Source organism: Ovis aries, chromosome 3 (genome assembly GCF_016772045.2).
Source record: "Ovis aries strain OAR_USU_Benz2616 breed Rambouillet chromosome 3, ARS-UI_Ramb_v3.0, whole genome shotgun sequence".
Classification (NCBI taxonomy): Eukaryota; Metazoa; Chordata; class Mammalia; order Artiodactyla; family Bovidae; genus Ovis; species Ovis aries.
This window is the reverse complement of record NC_056056.1, coordinates 138,269,477-138,295,983: the sequence shown is the minus strand read 5'-3', so window position 1 is coordinate 138,295,983 and position 26,507 is coordinate 138,269,477. Positions and strand designations below refer to the sequence as shown.

The following is a 26,507-nucleotide window of genomic DNA, read 5'->3' as shown; positions in this document are numbered from 1 at the left end:
AGGACAGAAGAATCCCCACCCACTTGGGCAACAGCTACTAGGGCACCACAGATAGTGGAGCCTTCGAGACACCCTGGGCACCCACTGCTGCTCGCCTGTTCACAGGAGGTTCAAGGAAACAAGAAACAAGACACTGTAAAGGAATTAAGATTTTGTTAGCCATATGTCCTTCCAGCCACAGGAGCGAGGACTTCCTACTCAAATCAGTGGTCTCTGGAATCTGAGACTGAGCCGTGCGAGCTTTCTGCTCAGTTTGTTTTTGCTGTCCCGGTTTCCAGCACAGTGGGCTTCTTGTCACTTTCCCTGCACTGGGTTTTCTTCGTGTTCAGCTTCCACTGTGGAAGCTTTCACTGAGTTAGGCTTCTGCTGTGCTTAGCATCTTGACTCTTGGGGGCTGAGCCGAGATTGTTTCAGCCAGGTTAAACCCGAGTCATGGCACCATATATGTTGGAGGAGTGTGTAATTTCCTCAATTCTGTCTTACTGCAGCAAAAATTTGAACTGCCGGATGGACCGTTGTTATAGCTGTTTTATTGGCAAGCAAAGGAAAATACACCCTCAAGGCATGAGGGTGGGCTGACCCAAAAGACACGAAGAGAAGCCCCTGGTTCAATTTTGGCTCATCTTGTTATGTTTTCTCTCCTCTTCCTGAGCCTGCTTTATGTAAATTGGGCTAGCCAGGAGGGCTGTTTGTTTTACCTGAGGTCCTCACTCTGGTCCTCAGACCTTCCTTTGTTCTATTTTTGCAAGCTTTTCCCTTCTGTGTCTTTTAGCCACTGCCATTTTGGACTCCTTTTTCCTAACTACCTAACACTATGAAAGATGTCAACGGGCTTTCTTAGCCTCTGAGTCATCTGAGTGGTGGTGGGGGCATTTGTTTTCTACCTCCCATTTTTAGTTATTCCTTTCTTATTTACAGCATATTTATACAGAAATCTATGTGAAATGAATGGTTATATATAAACAAAAAATGTTTTCTCTTTTTTTGTCATAGGTGTTGGTATTTTGGATAGTTTTTCATAGGTTTCTTTTCCTTTGATTTCAGCCTCAAAGTTTTCCAATTTGCCTCCTTTGTGATCACAGGGGTATCAGTAAACATGGTTTTTTATTTGGTTCTTTCCTTCATGACGATACCATTGTATGCAGTATCATACATAAAAAAAAAACCTGTTTTTACCTGGAATCAGCTGATACGAAGGTGATATTTCATTTACTTTCCTCCTATTCTCAAAGCAAACACTTTTGTCTGTTTTTCTTTTTCTCTGGTGGTTGCCCCTTCCTGTGACCACTGGCCTATGCAACCAGGAAGACTAGCCAGGCCAAGAGACTCTACAAATGGGAGAAATCTAGCACCATGTAGTTCTGCCTCTGCATCTGGCAGCTCTTCCTTGGTGCGTTGTCCCTGTGCTCCTTAGCCCTGTGTGTTAGCCCTTGCCCCTGGAGATCCTCAGGGTCACAGAACTCTGCCCTGATCGAAAGCCTTGGAGAAAGTACAGTGATTGCTTATAAATACTCTTGACTCTGAGCTGTGATTCTAAACTTCCCTCTACTCTATATGTTTTCAGCTGCTCAGTCACGTCCAACTCTTTGCAGCCCCATGGACTAAAGCCCACCAGGCTCCTCTGTCCATGGAGTTTTTCAGGCAGGAATATTGGAGCAGACTGCCATTTCCTACTACAGGGGATCTTCCCAGTACAGGGATTGAACCTGCGTCTCTTGCTTCTTCTGCAGAAGCAGGCAGATTCTTTACCACCAGGACCAGCTGGGAGGCCCCTCTATTCTATAATGGAGATATATAAGGCGGTGGGGAGGAAAGGAAACCTAGCATAGTAATTTTAAGAACTCAGGCCTTACAATTAAGTAGAAAGTGAAAGTGAAGTCTCAGTTGTGTCCAACGCTTTGCGATTCCGTGGACTGTAGCCTACCAGGCTCCTCCGTCCATGGGATTCTCCAAGCAAGAACACTAGAGTGGGTTGTCATTTCCCTCTCCAGGGGATCTTCCTGACCCAGGGATCAAACCTGGGTCTCCTACATTGCAGGCAGATACTTTACCCTCGGAGCCACCAAGGAAGCCCAGAATTAAGTAGACTCAGGTTTAAATCCAAACTCTACCACTTAACTGCTGTGTGACCTATAACATCTGTGTCATTATAATGGTCTCTGTCCATCACAACTTGACCCTCATCTACGTTTCCAGTCTTATCTCCTGCCACTTTCCTTCTCATTGTCTACTCTCCTCTACCCCCAGCACTTGTATTTTATCCAGGAACTACGTGGGAGCTTGTTGGTAAAATCTCTGGGTCCATCTCAGATCTAATGTATTAGAAGCTGTACATTATGAAGTAAGTGCATGTTAAAACTTAACAAGCTCTGGTCTAAGCAACTTCCTGGAACTTTGATTCCTGGAAGAAACAATGCCACACTCCAGCCTATGACTGCTGATGATATGTGAATGTCCTCTGGAAAAGTATGATATTCTTTGCAACTTGAGGTATTCTTTGAATTATTCTCAACTAAACCGTGTCTTAAATTAGAGGTCCTTGAACAACTAGCTTCCTTGGTTGCCTTCATTTCCAGCTCTTTGAAATTCATCCTGCTCTTTTCTCATGTTTTTCTGGGACTTTCCTTCTGAATCCAGAAAAAGCCTCCTCACCAACAAGGAGCTTAAGCAGACTCAAATCAAATGCTTGCTATATATAATAATGCTGTATTAGGTACAGCACGGGGTATAGAAATTCAAAGACCATCTGACTCTGAGCGACCTTTTTATTTCATTGGAAAGATATAAAGATCCAGAGTGAAATAACTTTTATGCTCGTTTGTCTATTATCACATCTTCTGAATTTTTGCAGTATGGTATGTTTCTGTGATGTTGGTAGGAAGGGATTATTAAACCTCTTTCTTAGATAAGGAAGTCAGATTTAAAAATATTAAGGATTATTAATGTCATATGGCTATTAAAGAGCTAGGATATGTATTCATATCTTCCAGCTCCAGTTTTTTCTTTTTTAAAATATTGTGCCACACTGTACCTTCTAATATCAAATTAATTTACAGTAAAGAAAAAACCATATAGGGTTACAGAAGCAATTGTGGTAATTAAGAGAAAAGACATTCTTTTACTGAAGGAGTCTGAGGAGGCTTCAGTGAAGGAGCATTTAGCAGGATTTTGAAAGACAAGCAGGATTTATTTGGACAGAGATGGGATAAGCGATCTAAGAGGACAAGACGCAGAAAATCAGAGTCTGTTTAAAGAATAATGATTAGACCAGTGTTCTTAGGCTGTCCTTATTTGGAATCTGGATTGTTCCAATCCAATTGAACGAGGCGTCTGAACTTTACAGGTGTGGGAACTATGTTTAGGGTAGAGGGAACACAGTGATTTCTTACTTTGTTTCATACTCTTGCACAAAATCCACTGTGCTGAGAGCCAGGGAGGTATGACTGCATACATTTTCCTGGTGGGACCTAAAAATGGGAATTTCTCAGCCAGGCTGTGTTTTATAGACTACCATAGCTACTTTTTAGAGGCATTATATTACTTGTGGATGGTTGGGAACAACTTCTCTTCCTTTTTAGGAGAATGTGGGTAGATGGTGTGCAGGACCACAGAAAAAGCGACCTTCAGAAAGCGGCTGAGATCAGTATCAATGAGAAGTATAAACTTAAGACCAGGAAACAGAACCCTAGATATTACAAAGGGGATTTTTCAGGTGTGCAAAGGCTCTGAAAATCCGAATTGGTTTAGACCTAGAAGGAAACGGCGTCTGATTGGTTTTTCAAAGTGAGAAAGACCCCCTACCCATTGGGTCGGCCGCCCTCGTAATAGGACCTGCCTTTGTGACGTGGCCTGGCAGCCGCTCTTACTAGCTCATACCTGGGTAAGTGAGGTTCAGAGCCAGTGGCCCCGCGGGAGCGGGAGCGGGAGCGGGGCCATGGCTGAAGGGGTTGAGCCCATGGACGAAACCCAAGATACTGAAGTTAAAACCCAGCAGCCCACGGGACCGCTGGGGCGGGGCTCGCGCTCCGTGCTCAAGGTGTCCCAGCTGTTGCTCCGCGCCATCGCCTCACACAAAAGGCTGACCCTGGCGGCTCTCAAGAAGGAGTTCGGAAATGCGGGCTACGAGGTGCGCAGGAATTGCGGCCGCCTCTCGGGCGAAAAGTGCAGGTCCGAAGGGAAGACCCTTCTCCTCCGGGTGAGCGGCAGCGAAGCCGCCGGCTACTTCAGGATCTGGAAGGTTCCGAAGCCGAAGAGAAAGCCAGGACGCCCAAGGCTGGAGGAGGGCGCGCGCTCGCCGAGGACCCCTCTCGCGGCGCGGAACTCGCCCAGGCGCTCTGCCCGCCGCACGGTGGCCAGGAAGGTGAGCAGGGGGCGCTCGAGGGCAGACTCGAGGAAGGTGAGGTCAAGGGCCAAGGACCTGGTGAGTTCCAGGACCAAGGAGGAAGGGAGCGCCAAGAAGGAAGACGTCAGGCCCAGATCCCGAAATGCGAAGAGGCCAAGCTCCAAGGCCCGGGAGGAAAAGAAGCAGGACCCGGAGAAGCCCGTGAAACGGACCGCCCAGAGGCCAACTTCCTCTAAAACCGACCGGACTCCTCATGGGCAGGCGAAGACGTGCGACCCGAGGGCTACTCGCACCAAGACTTCGGCTAAAGCTGAAGGTGCTCGGAGTGCCACCCGGAGTCCATAGTGTGGGAGCCACGCCCCTTCCTCCAGGCACAGATGCCTTTCCCCATAAGCTCCAGTGAGAGCAGCTCCCCACATTCGTTGAAATGAACAAAACTATATACAAGACCTTTCCACCACATTGTGTCTGTTTCCTCTTTGCCGCACCTGAAGGGCAAAAGGGTGGGTGTTGAGCTGAGACCTGTAGCAGAAGCCTGTCGAGCGAAGATAGAACAAGGAGTATGACATTCTGTTTCTGCTTCAGGAGCCAGGAAAATGCCTTTCAAAAGGAAAGAAAACAGGTAGAAGAAAGCCAGCAACTTCACGGGGTTAGAGGATGTGTTGGATTAATGTTAGACAGCCTAGCAAATCTAAATTGAGTTTCGGAGAGAAGGGCAAGTAAGGAGAGAAATGGGGGCATCACTGGGGCGAGAGAATAGACAGCCTTTAGGTTAAGTGGTCCCACTAATCCAAAGTGTTCTTACTGGAAATTCCTTTTAGAAGACTGCCTGTCTCCCGCAATTGATTGTAATGCGTTTGTAATTTTTGCCCTGATTTGATAATTGTTTTAACTTAGAAAAATATGTCTTAATATGTTACTCCTCAATTGAGTGACAGTGTGTGTGAAAGCTTCTAGCACAAGGCTTAAGTCACGGTAGGTGCTTATCACAAGAATTATATATGAGTATAAATGATTTGTGATAGAGCGATAATGTGCTACCACAGAAAACTATACTGGATCAGTACTTAATGAGACCAGGATCCTAGTCAAAGTGCTGCCATTCTGACCTTAACTAAGTTCTTTAATCACTCATGGTCTTGGTTTCCTTCTCTGTTTAAAAAAATGCTGGAATTAGAGTAGGATTATTTTAGGTGATCTTAAGTGTCCATAAAATGATAAGAGGGACTTAGACATCATGGTGTATGGTTTGATTGACAAAGTTCATTAAGGGAATTATCAGCTGGGAAAGTACTAGCTCCTAGTGAGGAAACTACTAAGATATACAGAATGCATATCAGAAATAAAAGAAGATGGGGAAGGCTAAATAATGAATAGCTAGATCTTTGCTCTTCTCAAAACACATGTAGTAAGCACTATATACCAAATTGGAGCAAATATGTGATTTCTTTGGGTTCTCAAAGCAGGCATAAAGCACACTATGAGAACAGTTCTCATGCCATCGGCCATGACAGGACACAGAAATGGTTCCTTGGGAGGTAAATGTAAGAGTTTTTTAGAGTATACCTGACCAAACTTTCCCCAGAAAATTCTGATATCTTTTATAAGGGGGCATGGGATTTATATTTAAAACAAACTTCAGTGATGCTAATATTCACTGACACCTTTAAATGAGGATCACTCTTTTAAGCCTATACGATGTAACAGCAAAATGCATGCCCTGTATTTCATCTATAGATAATCTGAACTTTGAAATCTCCCCCTGCTATAATTAGTTTTACTATGCACTTGAATTGTCTGTAAGAGGCAGAATGAAGCAAACAATCAGAAAATAGCCACCTGAAAAAAAGGCAAAGAGAAACATTGTCTACTGAACACAATTAGAACAAATTAAATGCCTATATGATCACCAGATGTTACTGCCCCTTTATAGTTCCAGGATGTTTTTACTTAAAGAACAAGATCATCTCAAATTAGAAATCCCTTTCCCCTAAATTAGGATGGGAAGGACACTGGCAACAACTTGTTTTCTAAATTTCCTAGGACTCTTCATGCTTCTGTTTGTATTATGATGTTTTTCTTCATTTAAGCAAATGTTATTAATCACTCAGTAAATTTACCAAATTAAGAAAATTATTTATATAATTTACATAGCTAACAATGGTCATTTCAGATTATTTTCATTGATAAGCTTTAGGGTGACTGTACTCTGATTAAATATAAAGCATGATCTTAACTCATAGGTAGGCCATCCAGATTGTTTAGGTCACGATTCTAACTTCCATGGAGATACTTCCATGGAGAAACTAACTTCCATGGAGAAACTGCCAAGAATAGCTCACTTCATCCTTAGTGTTCATTGATGACTAAGTGTCTGCAAGATTCTGAATGTTTTGCTGAGAATAAAGATGGATAAAACATAATTCCCGTTTGTTAGTGCTCACATTCTAGTGGCATATTTAGTTATTTAACTTTGGTCAGAGCAAATAGAACATCCCTGCCCTCAATTCTTTGCTTTCCTTTTATCTCAACTGCCTAGTGCAATTGTGGTCAGAAAATTTTTGGACTTTACAGTTGTAATGCCATCTAACATCAAGTATTCAGAGGTGGTTGAAAAAACAAATAAAATGGCCTTGAAAAATATGGAAAAAAAGTATAATTTTACTCATAAAGGAAATGTACATTAAAACAATAAGATAACATTTTTAATCAAAATATTTGAGAACATACTCTGTTGGTGAGGGTGTGGGGAAACAGGCACTCATATACAATGCTCAGTTCAGTTCAGTTCATTTCAGTCACTCAGTCGTGTCTGACTCTTTGCGACCCCATGAATCACAGCACACCAGGCCTCCCTGTCCATCACCAACTCCCAGAGTTTACTCAGACTCATGTCCATCGAGTCGGTGACGCCATCCAGCCATCTCATCCTCTGTTGTCCCCTCTCCTCCTGCTCCCAATCCCTCCCAGCATCAGAGTCTTTTCCAATGAGTCAACTCTTTGCATGAGGTGGCCAAAGTATTGGAGTTTCAGCTTTAGCATCAGTCCTTCCAGTGAACACCCAGGACTGATTTCCTTTAGAATGGACTGGTTGGACCTCCTTACAGTCCAAGGGACTCTCAAGAATCTTCTCCAACACCACAGTTCAAAAGCATCAATTCTTCGGCGCTCAGCTTTCTTCACAGTCCAACTCTCACATCCATACATGACCACTGGAAAAACCATAGCCTTGACTAGACAGACCTTTGTTGGCAAAGTAATGTCTCTGCTTTTTAATATGCTATCTAGGTTGGTCATAACTTTCCTTCCAAGGAGTAAGCGTCTTTTAATTTCATGGCTGCAATTGAAAGGTTGTTGCTGAAAGAAAAGACGCAGGGATTCTTGGCCTCCAGAGAAGAAGAATTCAATCCGGGGCCAGAGACGAGGCTTGATTGCTCAGAGCTTTTGTGTAATAAAGTTTTATTAAAGTATAAAGGAGATAGAGAAAGCTTCTGACATAGGCATCAGAAGGGGGCAGAAGGAGTACTCCCCTGCTAATCTTCAGCTGGATGTTATATAGTCACTAAGTGAAGAAGAAGTGAAGAGAAATCACTCAGTCATGTCGGATTCTTTGTGACCCCATGGACTGTAGCCCACCAGGCTCCTCCACCTGTAGGATTTTCCAGGCATGAATACTGGAGTGGGTTGCCATTTCCTTCTCCAGGGGATCTTCCTGACCAAGGGATTGAACCCGGGTGTCCCGCATTGTAGGCAGACGCTTTATCTTCCAAGCTACCAAGGAAGCCCTATATAGTCACTAGCAGTTTGTTAATGAAAGAAAGGAACATCTTAAAACTCAGAATGGCACCAGGCCCCTCACCCTTAAGATGCATTTTGGGATAATCTTGGCACCAAATGCTTCATCCTGGGCCATAAAATGATTAACTTGAATCTTGTAGAAGGACAGATTACCATACAAATAGTTTCGTTTACATAGATTAGGGGAACAATATCTGAGTATTACATGCTGGTTTGTCAAGTAGGTTCTGAGCCAAGAGGCGGAACCGACTTGAAGACAGAGTTTGGGGTAAATGCATAGTACATTAGCATAGCTTAAGATAAACATTTTCATAAGAAAAAGGCATTGCTTATCTCAAGTTTTGAGAATAGTTAACTTCAGATGAAACCAGGTGTCATTATGGCAACACAGTATTTTAAGAGAAACCTCCTTTTAAATTTGTATAGAGAAGGAAAAAATATCCCTAGTTTGTTTCCTCCTGCTGCTTAAAAGAGATAAAAATGTCTGACACTTGCAGGCTATTTCCTCTGTTTGGAGACCCCTGGCCTTCCTACCTGTTCAGTTCAGTTCAGTCGCTCAGTCGTGTCTGACTCTTTGCGACCCCATGAATCGCAGCACGCCAGGCCTCCCTGTCCATCACCAACTCCCAGAGTTCACTCAGACTCGCGTCCATTGAGTCAGTGATGCCATCCAGCCATCTCATCCTCTGTCGTCCCCTTCTCCTCTTCTATCGTCCCCTTCTCCTCCTGCCCCCAATCCCTCCCAGCATCAGTCTTTTCCAATGAGTCAACTCTTCACATGAGGTGGCCAAAGTACTGGAGTTTCAGCTTTAGCATCATTCCTTCCAAAGAAATCCCAGGGTTGATCTCCTTCAGAATGGACTGGTTGGATCTTCTTGCAGTCCAAGAGACTCTCAAGAGTCTTCTCCAACACCACAGTTAAAAAGCATCAATTCTTTGGCACTCAGCCTTCTTCACAGTCCAACTCTCACATCCATACATGACCACAGGAAAAACCATAGCCTTGACTAGACGGACCTTAGCCAGCAAAGTAATGTCTCTGCCTGTTACCCTCTCACAATCACCATCTGCAGTGATTTTGGAGCCCCAAAACATAAAGTCTGACACTGCTTCCACTGTTTCCCCATCTAATTCCCATGAAGTGATGGGACCAGATGCCATGATCTTTGTTTTCTGAATGTTGAGCTTTAAGCCAACTTTTCCACTCTCCTCTTTCACTTTCATCAAGAGGCTTTTAGTTCCTCTTCACTTTCTGCCATAAGGGTGGTGTCATCTGCATATCTGAGGTTATTGATATTTCTCCCAGTAATCTTGATTCCAGCTTGTGCTTCTTCCAGCCCAGCGTTTCTCATGATGTACTCTGCATATAAGTTAAATAAGCAGGGTGACAATACACAATGCTAATGAGAGTGTAAATTTCCATGACCCCAGTGGAAGAAATTTGGCTTTGATAATTATAAATGCAAATGTCTTTTGATTCAGTGGAAACCACTTTTAGGTATTTACTTTTTAGATATTAATGCATTTGTGTAATGACATGTGCAATGTATTTAATTGCAGCATTGCAATAACAACAAAAAAAGAAAGTAAGGTAATGGCATTGGGGGTTGATTAAACTGTGAAACTTCAATACAGTGAAATAGTACACAGCTATAAAGATTCTCTATATATTATGACAAATTCCCCAATATAGATGAAGTAAAAAAAATTCAGGACACTGAGTATACCAAACCACCTTTTGTGTAAAGTGAAGGAAAATGTGTCTCTTTGCAACTGTATAAAGAAACTCTGGAAGGATACACAAAATCCTGTTTCTGTTGTGAGGGGAAGGTAATGGGAACTGTAGAAAACACATAGAAATAAAACTCTCTACCATATCTTTTCTTGTATTTGTTTTCAGAATCATATAAATTGTAACTTGTTCAAAGATAAGGTAGAAATTTCCACATAATTGTCAATTATAGCCTTTTCACTTATACAGTGGTTTATACTTTTGGAGGCATTGTTTCATTTTACTTCATGACAGTCTTAGATTTTAAGTGAAAAATCTAATGTTAGAAAATGTACAATTAGAAATCGACTTTTAACTGCAAATTCAGGGCTCTCTTCACTATAGTTATAGTTGAGTAGGGCCTCTACAAGAGTTAATGTAGGGAAAGGTCAGAAGTTTAGAATTCATTTATACACTTGAGTATTTTAATAATTTAGCAATTTCTTGTAGGGAAAGGTGTTTCCCTTGGTGGGGAAACACATGGTGGGTGGGTTGTTTTCTGATCATGAAAATATTTCCATTTGTTAGTGGTCTCAAAACAATAGATTTCTCCTGTTCTTCCTTCTCTGGGGATCTCAAACATGGCAAGGCTGTCTGGTTGGATTGCAGATTCAACCTAAACCTAAGTGCCTAGTAAGGACAGGAAGATAGGCTATTTGGGGAATTGATAGAGGGACACCATGCTGAAAGGGGCTCAAAGAAAGCCAAAGGATTTGGAAGAGAGGAACTGAAGACTGGCTGAGGGGGTGTTAACATGAGTGCTGTCAATGCTAGGAAAGACATTGATATGAAAGAAGGAAGTCAGGATGTCAGTAGTCCACTGGAGTTGGCTGAGAGAACAGGCCCATCGATGAACAATCACAGTGTGTTTCTCCTCCTCCTCTTGTCAGTTCCTTCCCTCTTCCCCGTTTTGGTTAGGGGAGAGGCTAGACATGTCAAAAGCTTTATTCCAAGTGACTGGGGGGAATTAAGAGTGAATGCAAGAAAATAAGGAAACACATGGAGCACAAGGCAGGTGGCAAATAGCCTGGCTGGTGTTAAGAAAGCTGCAGAGACACATCACCCCTAAGCAGTAGGACTGAAGCTCTTAAAGGCAACTCCCATGGAGAAGAACAAAGCCTTTGGGGTGTACCCAGTGCCTGCAGAGTGGTTTCCTGCCCCCATCCCAGTGAAGCTCCATGGGTAAGAGGCCATGTCAGTGGGTTACAGGCTGGTTGGTTTCCCCTAAGCCAGCTTTCAATGATTTTTCCCTATGTTGTTTCTCACTCTGTCCTCTTGATACCCTCTACCAGATGCCCATCCTCTTCACCCTCAATGGTGAATGTATCTGGTGGACTCAACTATGCAGGTTTCTTCTGGGTCCCCCCAAACTTCCAGTACTTGTGAATTTGTCTGGGAGGTCAATTCAATCACCACCTCAGGTTCCAGACTTAGGCTCAGCACTCTAAGGGTCTCCTGAGAGTGGGTCAGCACTTAATCAACCCTGAGATGGAATGCCTCCTTATATTTGTGTGCAAGGCCCTTGTTCCCTCACCCTTCGCCTGGCCTCCTCAGCACTCTGCTCCCTCAGTCTCCAGAATGCATTGCATCCCTGGATGATGGAAGTGACATCTGCCAAGATACTAGGAGGAAGGTGGGAAGACCTAACATGGGTACCTTAAGGTGTTCGTTTCAGGAAGGGAAGCAAGGGGGCTCCTGCATGGCTGTGTGACTCCCCCTAGAGCTGTCTGGTGTTCCCCACTTTGTTGTATCAGGAAAGAAGAGCTGAGAATGGAGGGTAGCGGAGAGGATGGAGAGAGGATGTCAGTGACATGGCCAATACATCCTTTATTCAACTGACAGGGACCATGAAGAGTAGATTACAGATCTCTATAGATAGAGATGAAGGTCCCTGGTTGGATGATCCATGGGAAGTTCACTGTCCATCAGAGGGAACTAAGTCAGACAATAGCTAGAAAGCTGGAAGGCACTAGGTAATTAGGCTGGATGGCCAGTGGGTATACAGCCCTGAGGCTGCCGATGCACGGTGTTCTGAGGTCTGGCAGCAAAGTGCTGGCAAGGGAGGGGTCAGCTGAGGAAGATGCTGAGAATAGGGACCATGGCCGTACTCAGTCCTCCAGGCCTGGGACAACCCATACCTGGCACATAGTAAGCACACAAAAAGTGGCTTGTAGAATTGAAGCTTATTCTCAGGAGCCAAAAGAGACAGGAGGGGACTGAGTTTTGGAAACTGCATCAAGGGAAGAAGAGTCTGTAGGGAGGGTGTAAAGGGCCTGGGTTTGGCAGCACAGGCAACCTCGGCCTAGTCCAGATGTGGGAAGGTATGTACAGAAAAGACGGGTAGAATAGGGTGATGGTGGTTGAGCTGCTACAGCCAAGCCAAGAATCTGAGGGAAGAGAGTGGGAAGTGTGATGAAAGGACCCTTCTTAGTAGGCTTGAAGATGACAGAAAAGAAACTGGACAACAGGCAGAGGTACAGGTAGCAAGTAGGCTCACAATAGAATGGAACTGGCTGGAAACTGGAAGAGAGAAACTACAATGGAAGAAGGGTAGGAATTGGGAAAAACAAATGCCCTTGGGAAGGTGTGGCATTCCCCAGGAGAAACAAGAGAGAACCAAACCAAACTGAAAAAGAGAAGTGGGAGTGAAGAGTAGAAGAGCTGTTTATTGGACAGACGGAGGCAGCGACAGGAGAGAGGCAGAGCTTGAGGCCTAGAGTTTCTCTGCCTTAGGAGAGAGGAGCTGATCATTTCCAAAGAGACCGGGGTTCATGCTAACCTTTTGACCTTGCAGAGCCCCAGAGGTAGCAGGTTTGCAAGGATCCTCATGGGTATGTCTAGGACAGAGGGTGAAAGAGGTATCAGGGCCAAGACAAAATCTTCAAAGCAGGAGAATGCATTTTTTATATAGGCACTGTGGCTTAATTAGTTACCTCTACCTAGTAAACAGTCTCGATTCAGATTTCATGTCTTATCTTACTGAAAGAGCCTGGTCTCCTCTTATGTCCTGGGGGTCTCTCTGATCCTCCTGCTGCCCTTGCCCACAGGGTTGGCCAAATCATCGTGAGAAATCCTTTGCATGGCACCTTTTTGGTCTTCAGTGCAATTGTGAGGTAAGAATACTTGGGCCCTTAAGGGCTTGAGACAGATGGCCTTACTCTGCCTCTGTGCTGAGTAAATGCCCACCCCTCTGCCTCCAGGGCAACTCATATTAGGCTTGAAAAAGACCAGATGAGGAGGACCATTTCTTTGGATGTCCATTTTTCAGTTTTATGTTGGATTTACCATCTTTGAGATGTCTGCTTCTTTTTGTCTTTTTAGATTTCTAGACCGGTGAAACCTCAGCACCCATTTTAGAAGCTCCAGCCTCAATCAATTACAGAAACTTCGTAGCTACCCCACCACAATTTCTGAAATTGGTGACTAATCCAGTTCTTTTTCTGACTTAAGGTTGGTGGGATACCTTGGGACTCAAGAGGAATTGAACTGAGGAGCAACTATCTTAGGAGTTTGCAGAAAATAAATCTGAGAACACGGGTGTTAAGATTCCATCTCTCCCTATTTGAAGATGGAGAAGGCAATGGCAACCCACTCCAGGACTCTTGCCTGGAAAATCCTGTGGATGGAGGAGCCTGGTAGGCTGCAGTCCATGGGGTCGCTAGGAGTCAGACACAACTGAGCGACTTCACTCTCACTTTTCACTTTCCTGCATTAAGAGAAGGAAATGGCAACCCACTCCAGTGTTCTTGCCTGAAGAATCCCAGGGACAGGGGAGCCTGGTGGGCTGCTGTCTATGGGGTCACACAGAGTTGGACACGACTGAAGTGACAGCACCAGCAGCAGCTATTTGAAGAGGGTGAGGAACCACTGGTTAAAATGGAATCTGGATCTCCTAGCCATTGGTTCCATTTGTTCCATCCTGACTTGGGTCCACATCAAATACCCTGGAAGGCAGGTTAAAAGACCAATTGCTGGATTCCATCCCCAGTTTCTGAATCAGTTTGTCCAGGGTGAAAATTTACATTTCTAAGATAACTTCCTCTAGGTGATGTTGATGTTGCTGGTCCAAAGATTTGAGACCCATAAATTTTGCCATCTCAGAATCTCTAAGGGATCCAAGGGAATAGATTTCACTCTCTGTTGTTGCCCAGCCCTGCTCACCCTCATCCAGAGCACTCAACTAAACAGAGCTGGAAAGAACTTGTTCTCTGGAACCTCTGGTTCTGAGTTAGGGCTCACTTTGTCTTTGATGGAAACAAGACATAATGATTTGATTGTAGGAGTGCTGGAAAGGGGAGGATTTTATCCCAAATTATCACCTCTTTGCTCCCTGAATGCATAACATCATTTTAAGAAGGAAACTTTTCCTTCTTCCACTATCAGCTGCTGCTGCTGCTAAGTCACTGTCAGAGCTACAGCGTAAAATGTAGATAGCTCTGGGAAAGTCAACCCTTTGGCTATAATCTCCATTGTAAGGGATTCTTTGCAGAAATACCCTAATGGGGTGGAAAGGCAGGGAAACTTGGACTCTGAATGAGGTAGAGGCACCACATAGACGAAAAAAGGTGACAGTTCCTAAAGATAGACTTCCCTAATTTACATTTTGTCCAGAGAGAACACGGAGACATTTTTTTATTTAAAGGGGATAGGGTAGGGTAGACATGTGGCAGAGGGAGTTGGGAAGAAGATGGGAGTTTTCCCTGAGGGAAAAATCACTCAGATCTCTTTACCCAGCTGGTGGCTGTTGCTTATTTTATTTTTTGTCCAAGGGAAGTGGTGTTGGACGGAGGTAGAGAAGACAGTGGTACAGTAGAAACGACCTAAAGGGATGCCCCTTCTGCCAAATGCCCTTAGATTCCACGATGCCTTTCAGTTGGGTGCTGAGTGCACCTACACTTTGGGCTTCATTTTCCCTCCTTAAAATTACAAGAGATCAAAGGCAGGAGGTTAACACCTGGTTTTTAAGAGGTGTGATCCAATGGTATGGAGGGTCACCTCATACAAGTCTTTAGAACAAGGTTTGTGAAAAACTGGATTTGTCAGCAAGTCTTATAAATTTTTAAGAAAGCACAGAGTGTAACCAATACCCTTCAAATCATTAAAGACTGAACACTCTCCTGAAATCCTACTGCCTCTGGTATCTTAGTCCTTAAAATGTTTAGAGATCCTTCCTGTGTAATTCTTGACACAAAGATACAATGACCATATTGGATCAGGGTAACTTTAGTGATTCCACGGATGGGCTCTGACCCTGCTGAATGCGTATGCAAAACTGAGTGAACTACTACTGTCTTTTCTGCTCAAAAGTGAGTTCCTGTTTTTTTAATCAGATTCTCAAAAGGGTCTGTGATCCAAAACAGGTTCTGGACGATGCTCACATAGAGCTGAGTGTGTTTATGTATGAGGCATAGTGGGAGGTAAAAGAAATGGCATCATTCAGTTTTGCCAATGGAATCTAGTATTCCCTATACCCTGGGGTGTCTCCTAATACTGATCCTAAAATGCTCCTGTCTCAGAGGACCTGGGACAAGGATGCCTTACAAATGGCTGACCATTTTGCTCTATTCATAGGAACATAAGCAAGAGAAGTGCATTCTAGGCAAAATGGGAAGGCTGCCCTGAGCAGAAGGGAGGTAGGGGCTGGATTGCTCAAATTATAGCCACTGTAAGAAGCTCAGTCAGTAAAATCACCCTATTTTCGACTCCATTTGGGCCCAGGACCCTGAGGAGCTATGATTTACTCAGTTTTTCCTAAGCAAGTGTAAAAGGCATTGAACTAGAGTGTTGCAGCTCACTTCCTCTTCTCTCTCTGGTTAATTCCACCAACTGTGGTTGAGAAACAAGTGTGTTAAGGAAAAACCAGAATCTAAGCATTGAAGAGAAAATATCCCACTTCCATCCTCTTTGCTTTTCTCCCTCCCTACCCACAAGCTGCTCTTACATACAAGGTAATTTTTAAATTATAAGACTGGTATTAACACATTATCAATAAAGAGAAACAATGACCAATGCATTAACCAATGCTAGAATACTTATGCAAGTTAAGAGTCAGTGCAGACATTTTCCCAGAACTGGGAGGAGAACCAACCAGAAAGCTCATTACCCTGCATCAGCCAAATAGCTAAGCCACAGCCATTTTCCCTAAAGTTCTATTTAGGGGAATGAGATCCGCAACAATAACTCTGCCCCTTGATGAGGCAATCAAGGTCAAACAAGAGTGACGACAACCTGCAAGCACTGTGACTCCTGCTGTAACTTCTCAGCACTTCAAACAAGACCCCAAAACCCACTCAGCACAAAGCTGCTATGTGCACCTGACTTGAAATTAATAAGACATAGCTCACCTCACAGAGGATGTCTCTCTCTCCACTTAGGCAAAAAGAATCTGTGGCCCAGAGATTCAGACCTAGACTTACATATCCAAGTTGTCTTGATCTCAGTGATACTGGGGAAGGCTGTATATACCTCAACCCCCCAAACTTAAGCCTTTCTACTAGGGCTCCCTTAATCTCTCGGCTTGCTTATTATCTTGAAACAAAACAAACCCAAAACCCCATACAATCCCCACTACCCTCATTCCCCAGAACACAGCCCCTAGAAAATCTAGCTTATACAGTTTGCACTTTGCATGCTCTCTTCAAAGACCCTGCACACAGATACACAGACACAAAAGACACTGTCAAGAGGAGAGGGGTCTGTTCAAGGGAATAAAGTATTTTTCTTCTGTGTAGGCCTGGGTTACCCGGGGGTATAAGGTCCATCTCTTAACACTGTAGCGCGATCTCTCAGCTAGATATATGTATATGCAGGGTGAAGGGAGCAGGAACAGGGGGTGAGAAGGTTACTGTTTGTTTTTCAGCAGGTGGGGTGAGAGGTGTGGATGTATATTCAGATGATTGGAGTAGGGGTGATAGGCCCACACAGGAATGAGGTCTGCCCCTAGACTTTCATTTGGATAAAAAAGGGGGCTCTGGGTGCCTGATCACTCTGTTTCCTTATTACTCTGTAACCCAGTGTTCACCAGTGTGGTTCAAGGAGTCACCAGTTCTGTGAGATGCGAGACAAAAAGGATACTGAGGTCAAATAAATTTAGGAAGCACTGCAGTAAGAAAGGCTTAACCATCTGCTCTAATGCATAAATTTTCGAGCCTTTAATAAGCTAGTATGTGTTTTCTCTCTCTCTATATATATAGACAGAATATTTACGTTATAGAAGCATGATACTCAAAATATTTAACAACTGGTATGGCACAGGCTTCAACCAATCAGAATGGGCCTTAGCCACAAACTGCTGGTACCACTCACTGTACCCTGGAGAACGGGATCAGGCTGAATATCAGCCCACCCAGTAAGCAGCATTTCCCAAGAGTTTTGCCCAAAGAACTCTACTTTATGTGGCATCTCACAGAACTGGGGAGAAAGGCTCTGGCTAATGCTGGAACTGCATCTCTCTAGGGATGGGGCCAGGACTCATGATTCTGACCACGGGGGTGCAGGAGAGGGGCAGCTCTGGCAAAGACTCCAGATAGCACCGGCTGACAGACGTGACCACAGCTGCAGCAGAAACAGATTTCAAAAGACAGATGTCCCTCTGTCCCAGCTGCTCCGGGGACTCTGTCCCTGGTGGGTCAGCAGGTGCCTGTCCAGGTGATGTTTACGGCCGAAGCTCTTCTCACAGCGCGGGCACTGGAAGGGCTTCTCTCCGGTGTGTGTCAGCCAGTGTCTCACCAGGTGGTGCCGTCGGCCAAAGCTCTTCCCACACTCAGTGCACACGTGGCACTTTGGCACAGGTGGTGCGCGCTGCCGCTTCCTAGCCCCAGGGCTCTCTCCAACCTCTTGGCCCTTGCAGGATTTGCCATCTGCGTGCACTCTCTGGTGGCTGGCTAGATGGGAGTTGCATCGGAAATTCTTGCCACACTCAGGGCACCTGCTGGGCTTGTCATGTAGGTGGGTTTTCTGGTGTCGGATCAGGTGATGTCTTCTCCCAAAGCTCTTCTCACACTTGAGGCAGCTGTAGGGCCTCTCCCCGGTGTGTGTCTGCTGGTGCCTGGCCAGGTGGGAGCCCCACACAAACTGTTTACCACACTGGGGGCACGTGTGTGGTCTTAACAGGGAATCCATTTCTGTGCTACACAGAAGGTTTGAGAAGCTATCTTCCTGAAGAAAAGGTGGGCCTAGGAGCATGCCTCTGGAGCTTCTGGGCATGGAATCCCAGTTCGCATCCTGCTCTGGGTTCCAGAGAACAGTATCTTCAGACACACTAGATAACATTCTGGGAGGCTCTGCTTCTAGTTCAGGGGTATCCCCCTCATGCTCACTTCCATCTCCTGTGGAAAAAGGAAAATACAGACCCCAGGAGGTGAGTCACAAGGGAGTAGCCCAGGACTTAGTCACAAATGAGGCTGTACGATGCCTATTGGGGTCTAAACCTTACCCCATAAGGGCTGAAAGAACAGATTTTAACGTTGTACAAGACAGTATAACAGGTACAGTGGTTAGAGCTTAGACTTAGGAGGCAGATACCCACAAAATCTGTTTTCCCACTACACTTCTGTAGGCCTTCATTTCTTCTTCTGCAAAATGGGAATAATTATAAGGTAGATGTTATAAGACAGATAGGATAGTACCTGTATATGTTAGTCACTATTAAATAGTCTATGCTATTTGTTGTTATCTACTCATTACTATTATTTATTTAGCACTTAAAAAAAACTATTAATCAACCATATTAATCACCATCACCATGAAGAGAGGTGAGGAATGGTCTGAAAATCACTGGCCAGGTGACACCTTGTCAGCAACACTGGAGACATTGTGGAAGGCATTTCCACAATGGGTAGGAGGCTGAACAACAACAACTAACATTTATTGAGTGCTTACTATGTGCTTGGTACTGTTTGACTATGGTAACATATTTAAATCTCATAATAATTTATAGATGAGGAACCCAAAGAGAAGTTAATTACTTTTCCAAGGTTCCACAGGTATGGTCCCAGATTCAGATCCACAAAGTTTGGCTCTAGAGCCTGCCCTCTAAATTATTATGTTACAGTCTTGCTTTTGAAGAAAAAGATCTCTAAACCATTCAATGCTATAACTGTCTGAGGCAGAGGAGGGGTTGGAGGGACATGTAATGATAAACCTCCAAAAGGGGTGAAGGTTGTGGCTGAGTCTATTATACATCATTACCTGTGTATGTGACCTTCAGAATATCCCTCTCTTCTAAGTCTGGGGGGTCAGGGACCCATTGTTCTTCTCCTCCTTCTAGTTGAGAAAGCATATCCAGTTTGGGAATTGGAAATCCTGACCATGGGAAAAGAAAACAGAGATGTCAGTTTGTTCAACTGTAATTTTCATTTCTGAAAAAAGCTTTCTCCTAGATTATTTCTTTGAACTCTATAGATAAATAAGGCCAGATACAACAAGCCTTTCCCTCTCCCAACTCCCATTTCTGCTAAGTCCCCTCTCCTTTCAGAAAATCACATTCTCTTTCCAACAAGTGTTCTCTTTTGTGCAAATTTCAAATACTTTCAGTTCAACTGTTCTTTCTGGTCATAACTTCACTTAATTAGCCCGAGTACAGCTGTCTCACCCACACCCCCACTCTCATCTTTCCCTAGATGGTTTCTGAGTTTCCAAGGCCTCAGTTCCACTTCTTAGGTGTCCTTCTCTCTGAAAGAACCTCCCAATTCCCAACCAAGAATTGCCTAAAGTTCTCTAATAATTCACAGCATTTTGTTGTTGTTTTTTTTCAAAAAGTGACACTTCTATTCTCTTTGGATTAACCCTAGTGCTCTTTCCCTAGTGGAAACCTGGACAGATTCCCTGCCAAGAAAAGAACCCCAAATGGACACTACGCAACAGTCCCAGAGCAGCTGGCTCCACTCTCCCAGAGTACAGTCACTGAGTGGCTGGGGAAGGTCGTGCTTACTCAGAGAGACCACTATCCCACAGTTTTCCTGCATGACATATTCTCCATAGAAGTCTGTTTGAGAAGGGTCCAGGCTCCTCCACTCTTCCTGAGAGAAGCACAGGGACACATCCTTGATGGTTACCAGGCCCTGAAACAAAACGCAGCCATCATCTATCAGCAGCTGTTCTTTAAGGAAAATGGGGTCTCAGTATAGAAAGCTAAGGCGATAGTAGAGGAGAGGTGGCAAGAGAAGGTCTAGAAAAAGAACTGCCCAGAGGTTCTTAGGCCGGGAACATGGTTTTGGTGAAGAGGAAAGGGGCAAAAGTAATGGTCAGGGTGTGAGCAATAATGTCTGTAGAGGAGATTCCCAAGTTGGGACCATGAGAAGTTGGAGGCACCACAAACTCACTGGTCCCTCTGTATAGTTACAAGTGTCTACCCAGTCTCTTCTCATCTGCCTTTCTTCACTGCAGAAACTGGGTACAAGTTCCTCCTTTCTCTACTTGACCTTTCCTTTCCTATCTGCACAAAACAATATGGATAAAATATTCTTTCTGGCCTCCTCCCCCTATTATGCCATATCCTTACCTTTTAAGGCAGCATAGTCTGGCAGTTAGGAGCCCAGATTCTGGAGCCAAATGACTCCTAGCTCTGTCACTTATATTAGCAGTATGACCTTACACAAGTGCCTTAGTCTCTTCCTGTCCAATTTTCTTGTCTGGGGATAACTGCGTTTCTTTCAGGGTTAAAAGAGTTAATGTACAGAAAGCACTCAAAGAACAGCAAGCACGGTAAGCACTCTGGGAGTATGGATACTACAACTACTATTATTACTAACTTCCCATGGCTCTCCCCTTGCCTTCTGAATCTAAACTTGTTTTCTTTCTCTGGTGCTGCCTCTCTTCACATCTTTCTATTTTCTATTCATATGCATAAATGCTCCATCATCCACCTAATCCAGTCTACTTCATGTTCTTCCAAGCTTCCTTCAGGTCCTCTTTTCCTAACCTTTCCAGATTTCTGGTTTTACATTTAATATAATTTATTTATTTTGGGCTGCGCTGCATCTTTGTTGCTGTGCACAGGCTTTCTCTAGCTGTGGTGAGCAGGGGGCTACTGTCCAGTTGTGGTGAACGGGCTTCTCCTTGCGGTGGCTTCTCCTGTTGTTGCGCTCAGGCTCTAGGGTGCAGGGGCTTCAGCAGTTGTGGTGCTTGGGCTTTGTTGCCCCGTGGCATGTGGAATCTTTCCAGACCAGGGATCAAACCTGTGTCCCCTTCATTGGCAGGTCGATTCCTAAGCACTGGACAACCAGGAAAGCCCACGATTTGTTTCTTAATGAACATTCATGAATTTTTCTTAAATTCTCCTTGTGGAGAATCTATTAAAACAAAACAAACTCAATCTGTAGGAATTTTCTTCTTCTCATCATGCCTCCATTCATTTTTCAAAAGGGTATGAGTTCCTTAGAAAAGGATAGAATCTGTGCAGATATCAGACTAAATACCAATAGTGATCAAGTGAAATGACAAATCAATTAAATGAAGTGAAGTAAAAGTCACTCAGTTGTGTCTGACTCTTTACAACCCCATGGAGTGTAGCCTGCCAGGCTCCTCTGTCCATGGAATTTTCCAGGCCAGAATACTGGAGTGGGTAGCCGTTCCCTTCTCCAAGGGATCTTCCCAACCCAGGGATCAAATTCAGGTCTCCTGCATTGCAGGAAGATTCTTTACCGTCTGAGCCACCAGGGAAGCCCAATGGAATGACACAAAGGCTACAGAAAGGCAGAAGTGACAAGACCTTGAGGCCAAGAGAAGAACATAGCCCACCTGTGATCCCGCCGCAAGAAGTGCAGCTGCCATCTCCCAATCTCCAGTGCTCCCTTCCTGGGGAATGGCAGGAACCCAGGGAGTGGACTGAGCTGGTGAGGGGAGAGAGGAACCATTAGAGATGGAGCATCCATCTTTTTCCAGTTAGAGCCTGGGCCCTATTTTAGTGGGGCTTAAGCGTCATATTTTTCCCCTATATCCTATGTCCACCTGTAAGACTCGAATGCATAAATATATTGTAGTAGAAGAGACCTTCCCTCAAATGTTCTGAAAGGGTACTAAGTGGTTTTTAGTAGAGCATTTATGTCATTCATTTCTACTAAACTAGCTGTGGTTTGAATTTATATTATTCAAATGTAATTTTCATCTTGTAAAGTGCATTTTATGGGTGTGTTTTCCAGCAGCAGTCAGTGTTTCTGTCACTTCCTTTGTCTCTCATATTTGTTACCACTAACCATGTAACAGGTGGAGGGAGTGATTATGTAAGAAATGGGAGAAGCCCAGTTACATGGTTTGCAGAATCCAGATGCTTCTTATATTTTCCTGACTAGGGCCTGTAAATTCTTTTTATTTCTGTGCCCTAGTCCTGGTACTAACTGTGCTGTTCAGTCAGTCCATGGCACTTTGGAGATTTTTAATTCTACTTTTTCAATAGAGATTAGAAGATTATTCTCTGCATTGTGCTTCCCACATACACCCTATGGGCTCTCACCCTTCTCCTGAAGGGACTGTGGCTCCTCTTCAAGGTCACAGCATAGGTGCTCCAATGGCCCTGGAGCTGTTCTCCATGGCACCTCTTCCTGGCTTCCCCTTTCCACCTGGGGCTCTGCTCTATCCAGCTGGACATTCATCGACTCCCATCCTGTCCCCAGGGCTGCTGTCTGTTCTGAAAGCATTTTTGCTGCAAACTCAAATTGTGACCTGGAACAAATTCGTATCAGTTATGCCCATGACAATGGAAAGGGGTGATAGTTCTAAGGGAGTTATGGAGAACAGTCCAGGGATGAAAGATGAAACTGGATAGGAAGAGCTTGATTGAAGATGAACTTTAAAAGTCTGAAGTGAAGTGAAGTTGCTCAGTCGTGTCCGACTCTTTGCGACCCCATGGACTGTAGCCTACAGGCTCCTCTGTCCATGGGATTTTCCAGGCAACAGTACTGGAGTGGATTTCCATTTCCTTCTCCAGGGGATCTTCCCAACCCAGGGGTCGAACCCAGGTCTTTCACATTGTAGACAGACACTTTACCATCTGAGCCACCAGGGAAGTTTGATGTGTTCCAATCAACTGAACCTGAGCCATAAATGAGCAAGTGTTATATAATAAAGTCACTAATGGTTATTTTGGGGACCTCATGGTTGGCAGAACTTCATTAAAAAAAATCCTGGAAATTCAAAAGCTATCAATTAATTTCAACCATGGAAAATACTTAATCTAGGAATCTCAACCACTGAAAATAAGCAATCTGGAAATATGCAGGAGGGAATGCAAACAGATTTGCATTCAACAAAAATGGAGATAATCCCACATAAGATTTTCTGCCACAAACTCCATTCTCATCAGTTTAGAATGAAATGATTACTATACGTAGAAGTCCTAGTCAAGGGTGTATTTCTTAGAAGGCTGAACCAAATGGTGCCTTACTTAGAACAAGCCTCAACTAAGAGACTTACAGCCTATCATTCTGTTGTAGAAAATCAGAACTGGTAGTAAATATGGTGGACAGATCAATAACTTGGAAAGCAGATGTAAGATTCTAAAGCAACCCTAACAGATAAGAGAAACCGTTGGCAATGGGGAGCTATGTCGAAAGAAAAAAGAACGGAAAGAATTTCGTATAGGTAGAAAAAGGGGAAACAGGTGTTGCTAACATGACCCTGGGGTGAATAACAGCCCTGTGATTTAAGACACAGCAAAGAACCTGTGACACATGATAGAACCAGTCAGATCTAATTATAAAAACATATTCAATTTTAAAGAAGGGTATGGTGAAGCCAGAGTGTATTCCATTACAAGAAACAAAAGTTAAGAAAGGGATGGGAAATATGTCCATTAGGGAAAAGTTCAAAACAATGGACCTAGTCTTCTCTTGCCTTGGGAAGAAGGCTCATGAATGACACTGCCAATGAATAAAAAGAGATGTTTTCTTTCTCTATGTAGATCTCTTCTCTTGATTGCAGGAGATTAGAATTAGGTAAGACTTAAAAATTCTTAATAATCCTGCAGTGCAGAGTTGAAGGCTCTTTGCTCTGGACCTCTTCGGAACACAACAGGTTGTGTTGTGATAGCAGTCTCCCTGCCTTACAGCAAAGAAAGTTTATAAGACTGTGCAGAGTCACTTTTTGCTTGGCAACATCGTATTTTTGTGATTCTTATTCAATGCCCAAGCAATCAGAGCCAGTGAAAGTGTTCCAAAAACAGGTTAGAACCTCCGTAACTGTTCTGGCTCACTCACATTCATCTAATGACATTTGCAAGAACCCAGAGCCCAGAACAGATAATGACAAATGTCAAGTTGTTTATTTTCTTGCCTGTCTTTGACAAGAGAGGTAAATGAGAACCCTAAACTCAATGAACAGCAAGGGAACAAATTCCCCTTCCATCTCAGATGTCCAAAGATGTCTCAGGGCCCCTTGGGAGCATTCTGGACTGATTCCCAGCTTAGGTTTCCTTTTCAGAGACTTCTCATGAGAGAGGAAAATTCCCAATAAAGCAATAAAGGGGGAGTTCCATTTTAGATTTCTCCTCTGAATTCCAGCCCCTGTGCTCTCTTCACTTCTGATATGTAAAGCATGGATTCCCCCTCTTCACCAAAGGTCTTCCTCATCCACTAACTTCGTTGGAAAGTCCTCCCTCAGGGCGTTCAGTTCAGTTCAGTCGCTCAGTCGTGTCCGACTCTTTGCGACCCCATGAATTGCAGCACGCCAGGCCTCCCTGTCCATCACCAACTCCCGGAGTTCACTCAGACTCACGTCCATTGAGTCAGTGATGCCAACCAGCCATCTCATCCTCCATCATCCCCTTCTCCTCCTGCCCCCAACCCCTCCCTCTAGGTAAATATCTGGACATCTGTCTGAGATCCATTTCTCCATCTCCCTAGCAGCAGAGTCCCTTGATAGGAAGCCTCTTTCGCAGGCCAGATGTGAGAATCTCCAGACCATTGACAGAAAACCTGTGGAAGAAATCTCAGCAAAGGAGGGGGCGAGTACTTGTCCTCAGACTGCTTTTGCTAAGATGTGCATGCTCTCCGAGCCAGCACCTGGGCAGTTAAGGTATCAGCCCTAACCTGGATTTCCCTGGTTCCAGGATGTATCTCAGGCCTACTGGAGTCACGGTTCTAGAAGTTTCGTTCGCCCTTTTGCTTCATGTATCTTAGTGGGGCATGGCACCTGCAGAAGTTGGTTTCTGCAGCTAGTGCTGTTGGACAGAGAAAGGGCCACGCTACCGAAATGAGTAGTAGCCCAAGGGCACAGGGACAGTCGCTGTCAGAGAAGCCTGGCCCCGGTCCCGGGGCGGGGTGTGGGCGGGACGGGTGCCCACTCCAGAGTTGGGTTGCTTCGTCCCTCCTCGTCTCCGTGCCCCGGGAGAGGGTCAGGTTTCAGAGAACTCGAGAGAGAGGCAGAGCTGGAGCAGGGGAAGTGAGGTCAGAAAACAGGTTGCCCGTGAACTGGGACAGGAGCAAGTGAAGAAAAAGGAGCCACGGGGAAACCTGCGCGCGGTGACAGCGGCGGGAACCCGCGGGGCCTGACAGCGACGACGCTGGGGACGAAGAGACAGGAGAGGGGCGGGCACAGAATGTCAGTGCAGCCGAACCTGGGAATGGCAAGCGACCCAGAGGCCGCGTCGACCCTCCTCCCCGCCCCCACGGGGGACCGGCCCCACTCGCCGCCCGGGGAAGCCAGGTGTCCTTCCCTCCAGCCGTGACTCCCGCCGGCCCGGCCCCAACTCACCCGGGTCGGTTTGGCCTGCAGCCCGGTGTCTCCGTCCCGGGCGCCGCCTGCCCCTCCCCTCCGTCCTCGCCTCGTCGGAGCCGGCGTCCGCGGAGCCAGCGACAGGCGGAGACGGCGGCCCGGCGAGCGCGGGTGGGGCGGGCACAGGAAATCCCCGCCCGCTTCCGGGGCTCGGCGGCCGCGGCGGCGCTAAGAGGGGAGGGCCCGGTGCGGGGGGCGCGCTGCGGCTCCGGCGACCCCCGGCCGGCCCAGCCCCGCACTTCAGCGCCCGCCACCCCGGGGCGCCGCCGGCCCGAGCGCGCAGATCCCGGCTGACGGTGGTCGCTCAGCCCCGCCCTCTCCCTGACTGGTCGTCTTCCCTCCCGGCCACTCGGCCCCCCGCCGGCTCCTTTGCACTTGGGTTCGTTAATTACCTTGACATTATAACAACCGCTGGTTATACGCCGGCAGTCGCTATGAGGCTGATTTCTAGAGACAACAGTCTGAATTCTTCAAGGAGCTCACCTTCTAGGTTTCAAGAAAATGACGGTGATGATAAGGGGCTGAGAGAGCGTTGAGGAGGAGTCACTCATTCTGAACGAGGTTGACTTCACCCAAGACGTGTGTCTGAAGTAGGCCTTGCGGCTGCATTGTCCAGTTTGCGAAACCACCAGCCGCAGTCCAGACAGAGGTGTGGTGTAACATACGTACCAGATAATTCGGAAGACAAAATTAGCGAAATGAACTATAGCTAATAAACAATATTTTGAATATGTTGAGCTAAAATGTTTAAATTCACTTCACCTACTTCTTTTAGCTTTTTAAATATGGCTACTAAGGTGTTTGTATATGCGGCTTACGTATTTCTATTGGACAAAGCTACTTCGATAGATTTGACTGGAAAAGATGAGAAAGGGCCTACAAAACAGA

At 45.2% G+C, this 26,507-nt stretch overlaps 2 protein-coding genes across 2 annotated transcripts; one reads left to right on the top strand and one right to left on the bottom strand.

Annotated features, from left to right (window-relative positions):
• Window positions 1-3,864: 3,864 nt before the first annotated feature.
• LOC101105997 (testis-specific H1 histone) lies at window positions 3,865-6,969 on the top strand. Its single transcript, XM_027965945.3, has one exon. It carries the CDS (start codon window positions 3,935-3,937, stop codon window positions 4,685-4,687), a length of 753 nt encoding a protein of 250 aa, XP_027821746.1. The 5' UTR covers window positions 3,865-3,934; the 3' UTR covers window positions 4,688-6,969.
• Window positions 6,970-14,512: 7,543 nt separating this feature from the next.
• ZNF641 (zinc finger protein 641) lies at window positions 14,513-25,722 on the bottom strand. The gene is made up of 6 exons (XM_027967395.3): window positions 25,599-25,722; window positions 22,363-22,571; window positions 21,651-21,742; window positions 19,843-19,972; window positions 19,101-19,214; window positions 14,513-18,238 (listed from the first exon to the last, which is right to left on the bottom strand). Exons 2-6 carry the CDS (start codon window positions 22,544-22,546, stop codon window positions 17,484-17,486), a joined length of 1,275 nt encoding a protein of 424 aa, XP_027823196.1. The 5' UTR covers window positions 22,547-22,571; window positions 25,599-25,722; the 3' UTR covers window positions 14,513-17,483.
• Window positions 25,723-26,507: the final 785 nt, after the last annotated feature.